Source organism: Zootoca vivipara, chromosome 7 (genome assembly GCF_963506605.1).
Source record: "Zootoca vivipara chromosome 7, rZooViv1.1, whole genome shotgun sequence".
NCBI classification, from domain to species: Eukaryota; Metazoa; Chordata; class Lepidosauria; order Squamata; family Lacertidae; genus Zootoca; species Zootoca vivipara.
Window position 1 is genome coordinate 92,178,329 of NC_083282.1, and position 16,353 is coordinate 92,194,681.

At 47.9% G+C, this 16,353-nt stretch overlaps 1 protein-coding gene across 2 annotated transcripts in view; it reads right to left on the reverse strand.

The window, feature by feature from the left end:
- Positions 1-243: 243 nt before the first annotated feature.
- RSPO4 (R-spondin 4) overlaps positions 244-16,353 on the reverse strand; it is a 30,125-nt gene continuing 14,015 nt past the window's right edge. For both annotated transcript variants that reach the window (XM_035124282.2, XM_035124283.2), the window contains 4 exons: positions 10,582-10,770; positions 9,045-9,188; positions 5,571-5,756; positions 244-3,833 (listed from right to left, as the gene is read on the reverse strand). In XM_035124282.2, coding sequence (XP_034980173.1) covers positions 3,751-3,833; positions 5,571-5,756; positions 9,045-9,188; positions 10,582-10,770 — 602 coding nt within the window. In that variant the 3' untranslated portion in view covers positions 244-3,750. The remainder of the gene's footprint in view (positions 3,834-5,570; positions 5,757-9,044; positions 9,189-10,581; positions 10,771-16,353) is intronic.

Consider the following 16,353-nt stretch of genomic DNA (forward strand, 5'->3'; position numbering starts at 1 on the left):
AAAAAACAAAAAAGATCCCTTTCCTTGGAAAAACGTTTCTTTTAAGATGAGGTTGTGTCCATCTTCCATGCAATCACATTTGTTTTTTTCAGCCTAAGTCTCAACAAGGTTTCAAATAGAGGTTGCTATTTACAATGCATCTTTTTTTTTTTTTGGAAAAGAACAAAAATACATCTAAAACAAAATTGAAGAAATAAATCTATATGAGGAAGAGCATTTTAAATACATTGACATTCTAGAAATAAATTCTCTATATTATATATATATATTTATTTATTATTTATAGAAACAATAAAATGTCATTTGCTTTCATCCAGAATCACAGGAACCTATCAAAAAATCTGCATCTTGCTGAAGAAATGTAGCTAGGTAGGCTTACAGTGCAAGTTTTCTCAAAGGCAAGTAACTAAAATAAAGTACCCTAAAGGGAGTAAATTTGGACCTTCCACAACCCTCAGTTGGACAACATAAAGTGGGAAGGGGGAGAGGATTTCTTTATTAAGTATAAAAATTAAGCTGATGCTTATCCACGAGGTCACTATGCAGACTCGGTTCCAAGATGCAAATCGGGGGCTGAATGTGGTGCTGTTTTGTACTTCCCCCCTTTCCCTTTCACGCCCCCCCTCACTTCCTGCAACCTCTAGGCTGAGGAAGAGTCCTGTGGAACTCAAAAGCTCACGCCACTTTTGTGACGTATTGCTCAGTTATCCCAATAAAGGTCTTGCTCAGCTCCTGGCTTCAAAGGTCGCCCTCCCTCGCCACTTATAGAGCAATGTTGCTTCCTTTGTTTTTCCTGTAGAACTAACAGGATTTCTCCACTGGGAAGTTCCTCCCTGTTTGGGCCTCGTGGGAAACCATTGCTGCTCTAGGTTCTGGTCATGCAGGAGAGCTTCCTGTGTGTTGTGTCCACTATATTTTCAGGGAAATGCAACCCTAGGACCCAGGATCATATTCAGCATGTAGCAGGAAGGATTACGGCTATGGGACTAATTTAGCAAATGCGCTCTCTCTCACTCTCTCTTCAAAATTTTGACTTGGAAAAATCTGCAACACCATTGTAGCAGATGGTAGGCAGAGACACGGCTCAGCTCCAACTACAGGATAAATCCTCATGATATGCCTGTACAAACTGGGCTGGGTTATTGCTCTTCTGGGCCCTGTCCTGGGGCATTTCAGGAGCTGGAGTCACTTCCAGGGGTTCTCTGGCAAGAGAGTTGTCCTTCCTTAACTTTCCATGTTTGTCGAATCCAAAGTGAGCCCCGATGGTTCGGCTGCAGGTGAAGTTAGTTGCCCTTAGTTCCCACTGAAATTGATGAGATGTAAGTCGTTCAGCGGCGGAGCAAGCCGATTGGGCACCAGGGGCGGTGTGCGTACCCTGCACCCAGGGGCAGGACTAGTTGCCCATGGGGTGGGGCGAGCTGGGGCAAGACACTCCATGGGGCCTCTGAGGAGTCTGCCTGCCTTTTCACACTCAGCTGCCCTACAGGTGAGGGGGAGGCGGTGGGCAGACTGTTTGGGGCAGCGCGGAGCCTGCGGGGGCCCAAGCTACTGTTTCACTCCCAGGAGAGACATGCGGCTTGGGTGCGCTGCAGGTCCCGCGGCTAGTGCCACCTAGCATTTTGTCACACCCCTCAGTGGTGGGTCCGCCCCCACCGCCCCTCCTTCCTCCGCCCCTGAAGTCGTTATAACCAACTTGTCCCATTGATTTCAATGAGCCCTAACTTCAGCCAACCTAGCCTGGATCCGGCCCATTGAATAGTGCCATTCGGACTGTAGCCTTAGAGTGCTGCTTGCTCAGACCCCAAATCCTTCCCCGTCCCCCCGTACATCGGTATGCATTCATTTCGTAACAAATTTAAAAATGTACCAAAATTAAGCCAATTCAGTTCAACCCTCGCAAATACCAATAGGGGTGGGTAAAACTACGGTAGGTTCATTATTTATATCCCACAGGCCAGGGTTTCCCAAACTTGTGTTTCCAATTGTTCTTGGACTACAATTCCCATCATCCCTGACCACTGGTCTTGCTAGCTAGAGGTGATGGGAGTTGTAGTCTCAAAACAGCTGGAGACCTAAGTTTGGGAAACCCTGCCATAGGCACTCATTCCTTGTGTGTCATTCAGGGGTATGTGTGAAGTTCCGGCAGTGGAAACAGGAGACATTTTATTTTCCCAGAATGCCCTGGGTGTTGCATCATTCCAGGTCATTTAATGGTACCTGACACTCCTCTCCCCTTGCTCCAGAATGACACGACATCCAGGGGCATTCTGGGAAAATAAAGCAAGGGTTGCTGGGAAGATGCAGCCAATGAAATGAAGCTCTTTTGCCACTGCTCCAAATTTGGGGCCCAAGCCACAGCAAACGAGGAAAGGAAGGAAAGCCTGCAAAAGAAAGGATATTTTTTTGCAAGTGAATAACAAAACAACTGCCATTTCAATAAACAACGAAAGGAGTGGTGTTATTAATGCCAAAAACAAATGGAAGAACAACATTGGGGGGATATTCATGCACCCCTCATGGTCGCCTGAATGGACAGAAACCACTGGAGGCCTTTCAAAGACTTCTTTGACATGGAGGCATCTTGCGTCCTGGCTGCAGCAAGACTCTCTCCAACGAAAGTGTGCTGGAGTAGCAGCACAGAGGGGGACCTGGACGTCTAGGGCTTGGCTTGCTGGACTCTCCACAAGCATCAGTGAGCCCCTGTCAACTGCCCAGCCATCACAACTCCTCCTGCGCGAAGAAGGCGGAGATCAAGAGATACTCCCGGCAATCCGCTTTGGCATCTGTGCAGAGAGGATCCTGCCTTTATGGGTTCCAAGTGGGGAAGGGAGGCGGGAGAGAGAGAGGAGGGAAGCATTGCATGGCAGCCTAGCAAACGCATCTAAAGTCTTTCCGGCCTCTTCTTAGGAGGAAAGATACGCCGGATCCTGGCCAGCTTCTTCTGTTCATCAGTTCTGCTAGGTGAGCTCGCCTGCTCCCAGGCAAAGGGTGCAAGGCAGTTGGGTCAGCCCATTTGGGAAAGCCAGGAGAGTTGGTTTTCCACCCACTTGTGAACATCTGTGGTATATTCGCATTGCTTTGGAAGGAGATAAACACAAGCCTACAAGCCACGGACCTTTGAGTCAGGGTGCCTTGCCGCCTCTGGAACATAAAAGAATCTGCCTCATACCAAGTCAGGCCATTGGTCCATCTAGCTCAGCTTGTCTACACTGACCAGCAGCAGCTCTCCGGGGCTTCAGGCCGAGAGGGCTTTCCCAGCCCCAAACAGGTGCTCCACCTTTGAATGACAGCCTCTTTCCATCCTTTGGGAGACGTCCTCCTTCTTTGCTCTTCTCTGAATCCCTCTGGGGTGCCTTTCCAGTTCAACGAAGGCTGTGCAGGGAGTGTCAGCGACACAATGCCGTACGGCCCCAGCGTTCTTTTCCATACTGTCTGTGCCGCTTCATGAACATCCCGGCAATCTGAGGGTGAGGAGGGAGATGTGTGTGTGTGGCAACAAATTAGGACCTCTAAAGGGGAAACATCTGACAGGCCGCAAATGCTTCCTTTTCTCTCTTTCTCGAAAGAAGGATTGTGCAACGTGATCTGGATGGAAAAGATGGAAAAACAACAACAATGCAAAAATAGATGAGGAAGGAACCTCGCAGAGGCAGAGAAAGAAGGTCTTTTTTCCGTCCACTAGGATGCCCCCTGCTGGACTGCCTCATGTACTGCTCCCCTCCCTGACATTTCCACTTGATCTGACGGCGATTAAATAACCATGAGAGATTCCAGCTTTTTCTTCCTCCTCTGTTTTCTTTCCCTTTTTCCGTTCTTTTTGTTTTCCTTCTTCTCTGAAAGGCAAAACCAGAATCACGTTTAGTTCATGCCACGGACAAAAAACAGAAGCTCTTGGGATACACATTACTATTAGCACTGAAAATATCATTTCTAGGCTCCGCAGAAATAATTTAGTTTCAGATGTGGATTTAGAGGTAGTAGCAAACCTCCTCACTGGTGCAAAAATATGTGTAGGAAATAACTGCTGGGGGGGGCAGGAAGGAAAGCATGAGATGGTTTGATGACTTCTAGTGTACCACAATACTATCTAAATTAGCATTTTATAGCAGATCAGGTCATGAACAGCCCTACGAGTCCTTAGGGTGCTTCCAGACACCCTATTTGCTGAGCATTTGCCCTGTTGTGTTTGCAACAAGATTAGATGATGCTGGCAATTTAGCAAGCATTTGCTCCAGTCAGTTTGCAGGGAGGTTAGACGACAGTTGCGTCAAAGGGCTTTATTTATTGCAAGAAGTCCCAATCAACTGCGATTCTGCAACCTGAACATGCCAGTGTGCAACTGAATCTCACCGGAAAAGAGCGAGAACCTGGAAGCAGTGCTGGTCTTAAAACAATAAAACATTTACAGCATTCTGAGGACACTATTTAAGCCATCTAAAAGCAGTTTCGGTTAACAGCGTTATTCCATCCAGAGATCTCGACTTTGCCAGCCTTAGCAGCATCCTGCCCATGGGAGTGGAAGAATTATGGGATGGGGAAGAGGTTGCTTAGCCTCCTTGCCCACCCCCTGGCCACCAACCTGCATCTTGTTCTGTTTCCTGTTAGGGATGGTCTGCCGCCATCCATTATTGTTTTGCAATTCCCCGTTGGTGAGTCTTGAGGGACGCTTGTGTTCTTTAAAATGTCCTTGCCTTGCTTTGTAGTGCATTCTCTGTTTATTTAATGAATTGTAGGAATCTCAATACCACTCAGCTTCTAAAATGCTCTTTCTTTCACACAAGCATACCTGCCAAGTTGCTGTCAGAGAAATAAGGGACCGGACCGGAAATAGCAGACTGGAAGTAGCGCTGCTGCCATTTTGGAACTGGGCGGAGCATGCTCAGAAGTGACTTTTGATGCTGCTTTGCCCAGTTCCAAAATGGTCACCGCGCTAGAATAAACCGAGGAAAAACAAAAAAAGACCCCGTTTTTTCAGCTAGGAACAGCTGGAAAAACGGGAATTTCCCGGGGAAAACGGGAGACTTGGCAGCTATGCACACAAGTGTCCCGACTGGAAAACTGCATTGGCAAAATTCGGAGCAGTGTGAACTTTCGGACCACAGAGCATTCGAGAAAGTGGGAGGCAGGGGAGACTGCCTTTCAGTGCAAACGGAGACGAATTTCACAGCACCCCGCAGGGGAGTGGTGACAGGAACTGCCCTGTACAGCCAATGCAGAACTGAAGTCCTTGCACCTCCCAATCCAGTGACATCACCAGATGATGTCATTTGATTGGCAGGTGGCCAGGGCCGGTATATGTACATCCAGTTTTTTCCCCTTTAAATGTTTTTGGGGGGCCCCCAAGAGATTGGGGCCCTAAGCTATAGCTTGCTTAGCTTATATGTAAATCTGGCACTGCAGGTGGGTGTGGTTTGGGGGAAATTGCCTCTTGGGCTGAAATGGATCTATTAGCGAGCTAAACTTCTGCTGTGGACTAGAGGTTTCCCAGCCCTGTTTGGGATTCAGAAATGCTGGCAAGTCTCTTTGCCCCCTCCCCATAGCAGAGCTACCCCCCTCCCTCTGCACCTCACCTCCTGGGCAGATCTTCTTCAAGCGGCACTTCCTGGACTCGGAGAGCGTCTGGCACGCGGCCGCATCATCTTTGCTGGGCCTGAGGACCTCGCGGACCCGGGTCGTCGAGCCCCACTTGGAGCCGCACGTCCGCCCTTGGTTGTTGCAGGGGCTCCAGCTGCCCCAGGGACCCACCTCACACTTTTCTGGCAGGGGTGAGATAGGAAGAAAATAATAATGATAATAATAATAATAATAATAATAATAATAATAATAATAATATAATTTATTATTTATACCCCAGCCACTCTGGGCGGCTTCCAACAGAAGCATTAAAATACACTAATTTGTTAAACATTAAAAGCCTCCCTGAACAGGGCTGCCTTCAGATGTCTTCTAAAAATCTGGTAGCTGTTTTCCTTTTTGACATCTGATGGGAGGGCGTTCCACAGGGCAGGCGCCACCACCGAGAAGGCCCTCTGCCTAGTTCCCTGCAACTTGGCTTCTCGCAACGAGGGAACCGCCAGAAGGCCCTCGGAGCTGGACCTCAGTGTCCAGGCAGAACGATGGGGGTGGAGACGCTCCTTCAGGTATACGGGACCAAGGCCATTTAGGGCTTTAAAGAAAAACCCACAATCACCATGTCAGAATATAGGAAGCCGGCTTGGTTTGACCTTTGTCCATCAAAGTCCAAGATTGTTCGAAGCAGCAGAGAACCCAAGGGCCATGTTTCCTTCCATGGCCTAGAGACACTCCATGGGCCGGATAAGAAGATCCTGGGGGCTGCATGTGGCCCACACACCTGAAGTTCACCACCTGTAAGGGATTGGTTGGACATGGAGGAATGGTGGGGGGAACCAGCTGGGGGTTCGTGGTGGACCAGGTTGCTGGCTGGAGCAAGACGGTTTGAGCATATTACACCGATCCTGGTCCAACTGCTGTGTTGTTGTTGTTGTTGTTGTTGTTTAGTCGTTTAGTCGTGTCCGACTCTTCGTGACCCCATGGACCATAGCACGCCAGGCACTCCTGTCTTGCACTGCCTCCCGCAGTTTGGTCAAACTCATGTTCGTAGCTTCGAGAACACTGTCCAACCATCTCGTCCTCTGTCGTCCCCTTCTCCTAGTGCCCTCAATCTTTCCCAACCTCAGGGTCTTTTCCAAGGATTCTTCTCTTCTCATGAGGTGGCCAAAGTATTGGAGCCTCAGCTTCACGATCTGTCCTTCCAGTGAGCCAACTGCACTGGCTACCATCCAACTGCACTGGCTACCAATGAGTTTCTGGGCCCAATTCAAAGTGCTGGTGCCTATAAAGCCTTAAACGACTCAGGACCACAATACCTCAAGGACGGCCTCTTTCCCTATGAACCTACCCAGACCCTCAGATCATCTTCTGAGGCCCTCCTTCGTGTGCCTCCTCCTCGAGAGGTCCGGAGGGTGGCAACACGAGAACGGGGCCTTCTCTGCAGTGGCTCCCCGTCTGTGGAATGCTCTCCCCAGGGAAGTTTGCCTGGTGCCTTCATTGTACACCTTTAGGCGCCAGGCAAAAAACATTTCTTTTTAACCAGGCCTTTGGTTGACCTGACTGACATCCTATACACTTTTAAAATGTGGCTCTTTTTTTGGGGGGGGGGTGTTTATTGGGTTATTGTTCTTATTTTGATTTTATATATTGTGATCTTTTCTGTGAACCACCCTGAGACCTCTGGGCATAGGGCAGTATATAAATTCAATGAATGAATGAATGACAATAAGTGATCCGAGGGAGAAGACTGGGCTTAGTGAACTGGAGGAGTCTGTTGCAGAGAGAAGTCCTAAAGCGTGGACTGAGAACAGGAGGAGGGAGGCAGAGGCAGAGATTGGTCTGGCTGAAGAGTCATGGGTGTCTCCCCTTCCTGCTTGCACCCCAGAACCAGAAGAGGTGTGAAGAGGGTAGAGGAGAGGTTGTCTGCACACAGGCACAGTCTCAGATTGCTTGAGGAAAGCCCTGGAGAGGAGGGGACTTAGGCAGCTGTGAGGAGGCAGGGACTTTCAGTCTCGGCAACTGATTTTCATGGAGTAAGACCACCAGGGATTGGGTGCTGTGCTTATTAGGCCTGCCACCCACCCGAGTCTGTGGAGATCACGTTTTTGCTAATAAAGAGTTGACTCCAACATTGAACAGTGTGATTACGAACCGGTCCTCTCCTCTTAACACCACCTTTGTATTGACTGATGGAACTGTATAACACATGCAGTTATTTCAGCATGTGGCAGCCCTAATTTACAGCAAGATTTTGTCATCAGAGATTTGTCAGCAGGGTCTACTCTCCATATCGCACGTTCCATCGTGGACAGAGCAGAAGTTGCTGGTCTAGCCAATCACGTGTCAGTTGTGGCCATAGGACCACAAGGCTTCTCTGTTCTCCTCTGTCGTGGAAGGCTGAAAGGCACCCCTGCCTATGAAACATCAGTGTACAGTGGAACCTCGGTTTATGAACACCCCGGTTTATGAATTTTCGGTTTATGAACACCGTTGACCCATCTGGAACGGATTAATTCACTTTCCATTATGGGAAAGTTCACTTCAGTTTATGAACGCTTCAGTTTATGAACAGACTTCTGGAACCAATTACACCCATGCTTCGGGTTAAGTACGCTTCAGGTTGAGTACTCCGTGGACCCATCTAGAACGGATTAATCCACTTTCCATTACTTTCAATGGGAAAGTTCGCTTCAGTTTATGAACACTTCAGTTTAAGTACTCCACGGACCGCCTGGAACAGATTAATCCACTTTCCATTACTTTCAATGGGAAAGTTCGCTTCAGTTTATGAACGCTTCAGTTTAAGTACTCCACGGACCGTCTGGAACAGATTAATCCACTTTCCATTACTTTCAATGGGAAAGTTCGCTTCAGTTTATGAACGCTTCAGTTTATGAACAGGCTTCCGGAACCAATTGTGTTCATAAACCGAGGTACCACTGTATTATATGATATCCTCCCTTCCCCCCCCCCCTAGGATATTATGTACGTAGGGTTGCCATATGCCTGGAATTTCCTGGACCTAGTTGGGGTTCGTCCACTGAAAATTGTGTCGGGGTGTAATTTCTGATAATCAGCCAAAATGTGGAACAGGCATAGGCAAACTCGGCCCTCCAGATGTTTTGGGACTACAACTCCCACCATCCCTAGCTAACAGGACCAGTGGTCAGGGATGATGTGAGTTGTAGTCCCAAAACATCTGGAGGGCCGAGTTTGCCTATGCCTGATGTAGAATTTTTGGCAAGTTTCCTTAAAAACACCTCAGAAACCTAATTTTATTTTTGGAGATTTTGCCAAAAAAGCTCAACAACTTTGTGTCCGGATTTTCGCTTTCTGAAATACGGCAACCCTAATGTATGTGTATACATTTTTATTTAATGTAAGTCACTTGGAGACCTTTGAGTGACAAGTGACTGATAAGCATCCCTAACAGAGCCTGGGGTGGGCTCTTCGCTACTCCTTGCTTGGCTTACCTTGGCATTCCCGGGTGCTGTGCTGGACCACAGTGTCCTGGGGACACGAACTGAAGCATTTGCCTTTGTGCAGGTAGAATTGCTCTTTGCATCTCATGCAGAAGTCTTTGCTGAAGCAGCTGTCGCAGCTGGGCGACCTGCACTCTGCACGGGACAACAGAGAATAAAGTGGGAGAGAGGGAGGGAGGTCAGCAACACCTTGCCATACGTATATTTATTTCTTCCTGAAAATCTCCAACCCACTGCCCACAGCAACAGAACTCCCACAACTCTACAATTCTATGATTCTATTATTTTAATAATAATATTCCAACATAAATATTAAAATACACTAATTTAAGGTAAAGGTAAAGGGGCCCCTGACCATCAGGTCCAGTCATGTCCGACTCTGGGGTTGCGGCGCTCATCTTGCTCTATAGGCCGAGGGAGCCGGCGTTTGTCCGCAGACAGCTTCCAGGTCATGTGGCCAGCATGACAAATCTGCTTCTGGCGAACCAGAGCAGCGCATGGAAACGCCGTTTACCTTCCCGCCGGAGCGGTCCCTATTTATCTACTTGCACTTTGATGTGCTTTCGAACTGCTACCGGTAGGTGGGCAGGAGCTGGGACCGAACAACAGGAGCTCACCCCGTTGTAGGGATTCGAACCGCCGACCTTCTGATCAGCAAGCCCTTTCCATGGGACTCTCGCGTGGCAGGAGGGGGCTCGGGGAGGGGGATTAGAAGAAGGTGGACAATATATATTGTATGTTCTTTATTCATTTTGTAAAATCAATAAAAATCATTATATAAAAAAAGCAAGCCCTAGGCTCTGTGGTTTAACCCACAGCACCACCTGGGTCCCTTACACTAATTTATTAAACATTAAAAGCTTCCCTAAACAGGGCTGCCTTCAGATGTCCTCTAAAAGTCTGGTAGTTATTTTTCTTTTTGACATCTGGTGGGAGGGCGTTCCACAGGGCGGGTGCCACTACCGAGAAGGCCCTCTGGCCTGGTTCCCTGTAACTTGGCTTCTCGCAGCGAGGGAACCGCCAGAAGGCCCTCGGCACTGGACCTCAGTGTCCGGGCAGAGCGATGGAGGTGGAGACGCTCCTTCAGGTATACTGGACCGAGTGATGGAGGAATCTGCCAATTTCATTTTCTTCCAGGTTTGCATTTTGCAGCTTGTAAGTTCAGTTCCCCTTATTTATCAGTTCATCAGTTTGCTATCACATTGTTGTTGTTGTTGTTGTTGTTGTTGTTGTTGTTGTTACTATTTCTTCTCTATAAAAATTAATATGCTTTCCCATGTATTTGTCATGAAATATACACAGTTTGGCAAACAGTTCTGCCCATTATAATGCATTTTTGTATGGTGTTTAAACAACATGTGCATTTTTCTGTATACTTTCCCCTATTAATCACGTTTTTGCATTTTGGGAAATGAAAACGAGGTAGTTTGGCTTTGGAATTCCCCTCCCCAGTTGCAACCTCCAGAGAACAGAGAGGCCAGAGCCCCATAGGGATAGGAGAGACCCGCTTGCATAATCAGCCACCTACTAATGCAACGGTTGACCTCTTGGCCTCGCACCCCAAAGTATCCCGGTGGACAGGCGTGGACGCAGGCACCGTACTGCCGGATCCCGTCCCTCCAGATGAGCAGGAAGAGCCTCTGCTGGCAGGAGATGCATCCGTTGTCCTCCGAACACATGACACACCCGGTGCAGTTCTCAAACAACGTGGTGCTTACTGGTAGGGAGAGAGAGGAATCAGAGATGGGAAAGAGGCAGTGAACAGGGACTACTGACAGCATGAGCATGAGCCAGATTTATGTATAAACTAAACAAGCTATAGCTTAGGGCCCCACTCTCTTGGGGCCCCCCAAAAAAATTAAAGGAAAAAATATGGATGTACATTTCCAAAATATAAGCATAGCTGCCAAGTCTCCCGTTTTCCCCGGGGAAACCCCTTTTTTCTTACCTTTTCCCGGTGGTCACCTGTATCACTTAGTCTCCCGTTTTTCTCCATTATTTTCTCCTGCCGGCGGCCATTTTTTCTTCTTTCCGATTTGCCCTTCTATGGGCACCAAAAATGGCCGCTGCCAGCTTCAAAAGTCGCATCTGCGCATGTCCGGAAGTGCATAGACGTGACTTCCGGTGTTGGCGGCGGCCATTTTGGTGCCCATAGATGGGCGAAGCGACACCGGAAGTTGCGTCGGCACACTTCCTGACATGCGTACAAGCAACTTTTGAAGCCGGCGACGGCCATTTTGGGTGCCCATAGAAGGGCAAAGCAACACCGGAAGTTACATCGACGCAACGTCCGGTGTAAAATGGCTGCCGGTCCCGGATTCTGCAGTCCGGAACTTGGAAGGTAAGAATATAAGATAAAAAACACATAAAATAAAACCCAACAGCAACAGTGTTTGTGTGTTGTGTAGGCTCCTATGATGTAAGTCATGGGCCCCGCCTGCTAGCCTGCTCCCTAAAATATCACGGGTTTGCTCATTTCTATATATATAGAGAGAGTGCCTACATGGACTAGTTGGATGGCAACAAGGGCAAATGGCTTGAGATACCTATTAGGTCCATAAATTACCATATAGCATATATTCAACACGAAAAACAGCGACAATTTGTTGTGGACAAAGGACAGCTGGACATACAGAGGGCCCCATCACCTTCAGTAACTTGGGGCCTCATCAAACCTAAATCTGGCCCTGGTTACATGAGGCAAACCCTCCAAGTGCCCCTATTTCCCAGGGACAGTCCTGGAATTACGAAAGTCACCCCAGCTTCTGATTTGATCCTGGACGCAGAATGTCCGTATTTCCCCTGCCAGCTCCAGTGCCGATGAGCTCCGGGAGAAGGATGAGCCGGTGCTTGTCCTAAGTGGCAGCTGTGGCTGCAGTGGCCACAAGAGAGGATCCTGTGGCCTCTCTATGGCTGCTGCTGCCGACCTCCTCCTTTGGGTAGCTCATGGCAGCTGCTGGAGAGCAAGTGAGGTGGAGGGGAGTCTGCCCCATCAAGGACCACCTCCACTGGCTCTGAGGGGCAGGTAGAGGTCAGGGCCACCCTGGGCAGGAAGAAAGGGGGAGCAGAGCACAAGGGGCATTGGTTGTTTCTTTTAATGCTTTGTGCATCTGCGTCTAACCTTTCCCCTCTCTAAAATTTATTTATTGGTGTGTGTTTTTCCTTTTGTAAATCTACAGAAGGGCATGTGTGGCTGCGTCCCATTGGCAAAGTAGTGGAGGGACTCATCCTTCTTCCGATAGGAAAGGCTCTGCAAATTCCACAAATGCTAAAAATATTAACCTCAGCTGTTAAAATGCACAAGCCCAGTAAAACATTGACATTATAAGCATCCACAATGAAAATGTGCAATAAAACAATCTCATTGAAAACTGCGCAGCAGATGGAGCAGGCTGAGAGATTGTAAAGCTCAGGGATTTTGGATTGTAAGCCCTTTGGGGTCAGGGACTTGTCCCTTCATTTTTGCAAAGCATCCTGTGCTTTACAAAAAGAACAAAGTTTGGGCTAAAGATGTGGCTTTGAATTGGTGTTCCAGGAAAGCCTGAGGTTGCTTGGAAGCAGGTCTCCACGAGAAAGTGAATAATGGCAGACTAGCTTCCCAGAAAAACAGGAGATCAGCACTGCAGGTCTCCCCCTGCAATGCACAGACCCAGACAGTATCCGTTTTTATTTGCAAGACAACAGGGAGACCCACACAACAGACCTAGCCAATGCTCTCTGGTAATGGACACGGGGATATAGGAAACCAGCTGTGGTACTGAGTAAGTATGTCATATGGAGGAGGGAGAAAGATTGTTTTCTGCTGCTCCAGAGAAGCGGACACGGAGCAATGGATTCAAACTTCAAGAAAGAAGATTCCACCTAAACATTAGGAAGAACTTCCTGACAGTAAGAGCTGTTCGACAGTGGGATTTGCTGCCAAGGAGTGTGGTGGTGGAGTCTCCTTCTTTGGAGGTCTTTAAGCAGAGGCTTGACAGGCATATGTCAAGAATGCTTTGATGGTGTTTCCTGCTTGGCAGGGGGTTGGACTGGATGGCCCTTGTGGTCTCTTCCAACTCTATGATTCTATGATTCTAAGTAAGCAAGGCACAGTGGCCAGGATGGCAGAAGCCCATCACCTACAACCATCTGGGGGATGATCATAGCTGAGTGGCAGGACATCTGCCTTGCATGCAGAAGGTTCCATATGGCAAGCGGAGGAAGGAAGTGGGGTAATCAGCTTTACACACACGAAGCAAGCTCCACATCCTCCAACCTGGTGCCCTCCAGATGTTTTTGCCTACACCTGTCCTCATGCTTCCTCCAAGCACTGAGTCTCTGATAGAAGCCACCAGCAAGTTATCCAAGCGCGGCACAACTTTTTGATGAGTTACTCCACTAGGGATGGATAAGCCTTGGCAATGTTGGCTTCTCTCAATTTCTCATTCTCCAGATCTTTGATTTCTGTTCGTCCCACTTCCACATCTGTCTTCAAGAAGATTCTAACACATTTTTGCTAGCAAATTTTCCCTAATATGATGCATTTTAAAAAGCTACTTTCACTAACATACGCATTTTTGTGAACACTTTCCCCAGGGCTTATTCCCAGCGGGAACTCACAGGAACTTGGTTCTGACACCTCTCAGGTGGGTGCCATTGCCATTCTAAGAAAAAGAAGGAGGGATTCATGCTGATTTCTGGCACCACTTTCTCTAGAAAAATAGTGCTGACTTTTCCTAATATTCATCCTAGTCACTGATAGCCCTCTCCTCCATGCATTTGTCCAATCCTCTTTTAAAGTCATTCAAGCTGGTGGTCAGCACTACCTCTTGTGGGAGCGAGTTCCATAGGTCAACATGCACTATTTGAGAAATTTTGCTGTTCTGAATCTTCCGAAATGCACCACAAAATTCAGAGAACTGCAAATTTCAAAGGTAGCCATTTTTCTCATCTGCTTCCTAGTTCCAGAAGAGCAAGCCAGGCAGCTTCACATTAGAATGTAAACAGAATATATTTCTCCTCTGTCCCTACCCAACAGTATGCAGAAGCTAGAAGAAAGCTAGAATTGTGCCCATTCCCCTGTCTGGCCAAGAGAGGCAATTAAGGTGATGCAATGTACCTGCGCCCACTTCACGTTCCAAGATCCGGATAAGACAAGTATCCTTTGGAGCAGGGTTTGGGAACCCCCACGGATCCAAGTTTGACAGGAGGGAGGGGCTTCCCACCTGTCATTCACCTGACCCAAGGTGACCTACTTTGGCCCAATGTGGTTTGAAATCAGACTATGCCGCTGAAGGCAAGGTGCTTTGCAAATCATAGAATTGTAGAGTTGGAAGAGACCACAAGGGCCATCCAGTCCAACCCCCAGCTGATCCTTGGCACTTGCAAAGCCCAGTCCACATATATTACACCAGGGGTAGGCGAAGGTGGGCAGGACTTGGCCAAAATGCCCTCGCAGGACCAATGGGGAGACCTGGTGGTCCCCACACTGCACAGTCCCAGCTGTCTGGTGTTGATGGGGAATATGCATCTAGATTTCGCATGGGCCAAAGGGGTCCTTTCTCAGAGCGAGGCACAGAATGGAGGGGGCCTGAACTGCTACCAAGGGGGAAAGATACAGAGGAGGGGGCAGCGGCTTTTGTGACTTGGGGACTAGCATGCTCATCATCTGAGGGATTAAGAAGGACAAGAACGGTTTTTTATCCCGCTCTGAGATTGTTGTAGGCTCATCTTCAAAATTTGCATTTCTTCGGTCACCCTGACCAGTCCCCCAAATAGTGCAATTGTGAAATTGAAATTTGTATTTAAGCTTACAAATAAATAATAATAATAGCGATGGCAATTGTTCCATCCTGACATTCTGACATCCATTGTTTCTGATTTGAATTTGAGAGGAGGAGAACCGACGGAGCGCCAGGATCCCAGAACAATTATGGAATGGAACGGTTCCATTCCACTCATCCCTAATTCCAAGACATTTTGGCGCCTGGAACAGAACATGCAAATCGTGCTCCCCGTGCCCACAGCCAATGTGGTTAAAAGAATCATACTACAACAAACACAATATCTAGATGCTTCCCCCAAATGTGCTGCGTTCGTTTCTGCATGGAGATGTCTCACACCCTGTCCTCGTTGGGCTGCTCTTACTAACTCCACCATTATCACCACTGCACTTCTAGAATAACAGAACTGTGGAAGGGATCCCAAGGGTCATCTAGTCCAACCTCCTGAAATGCAGGAATCACAACTACAGAATCCCTGACCATCCAACTTCTGCTTAAAAACTCTCCAAGGAAGGAGAGTCCACCACCTTCTGAGGGAGACCGTTCCACTGCCGAACAATTCTTACTGTCAAAACCTTCTTCCTAATGTTTCCCGATGCTTTCCAATGCCATCATCTTCCACAGGAACCAGCCTCCCTCATTTCAGCGGTCTTCCCTCCCTCCAGATCGATCAGTCCAGCAAGCTTCAGTGTGTCAACAAGAAATCCACCCTTCTCCAGCATCTGCCTTTGACACTCCTAGGAGACATGCCTCAGACTTTGGTACTGCAAGGTCGTTCCTGGTATCAAGGGAGATCCAGCAGCAATATTTTTAAAAGGACAGCACCCTCAAGGCAACAACTTTCCTGCCTCCTTGCCCCTCTCCTTTCCCTCCCATTTAAGTAGAAGCAAGAAGAATTGAGCAGTGGCTCTCAAAGGGTGTGATGTGCCACACTGCTGTGGCAAGAGAGGGTGGCAAGTGTAGTACATTTCAGCGTAGTACAGTATCAAAATAAATCTTTTTTGGATACACAACTACAAACAGTATCTGCACCTCTGTCTTCAAGAGCATTGGCTATTCTGCAGTTCTCCACAAACATATTGTTGGGAGCAGGGATTTTCAACTCTGGCAAATATGAAAGATCAGAAAAGAGAAAGGCTTCTTTGTGTCGATGAGGAGATGAGAGTTTGTCTGTCTCAAATCAGACCTAATCTAAATGAGATCGCCCACTAAAAGCAAGCTCACACGTCTTATGGAATTGTAGAATTGGAGAGCTGGAAGGGACCCTGAGGGCAGAGAGCAAAGGGGTGAAATAAGGCAATCTCTATGCGATCTGAAGATGAATCAATAGAACCTGAAGGTTGGAGGGGACCTTGCAAGTCATATAGTGTGCTACCTTCCTGCTCAGTGAAGAAAATCTGGAGTTTCAGAATCTCCCACAGATGCTCCTCTGGATTCTACTTGAAGAGCCCACCAGGAAATTGGTTCCATTGTCAGGACGTTTCCACTAATGCTCAACCGAACTCTATCCTCCTGCAATGTAATCTAGTGATCTAGTC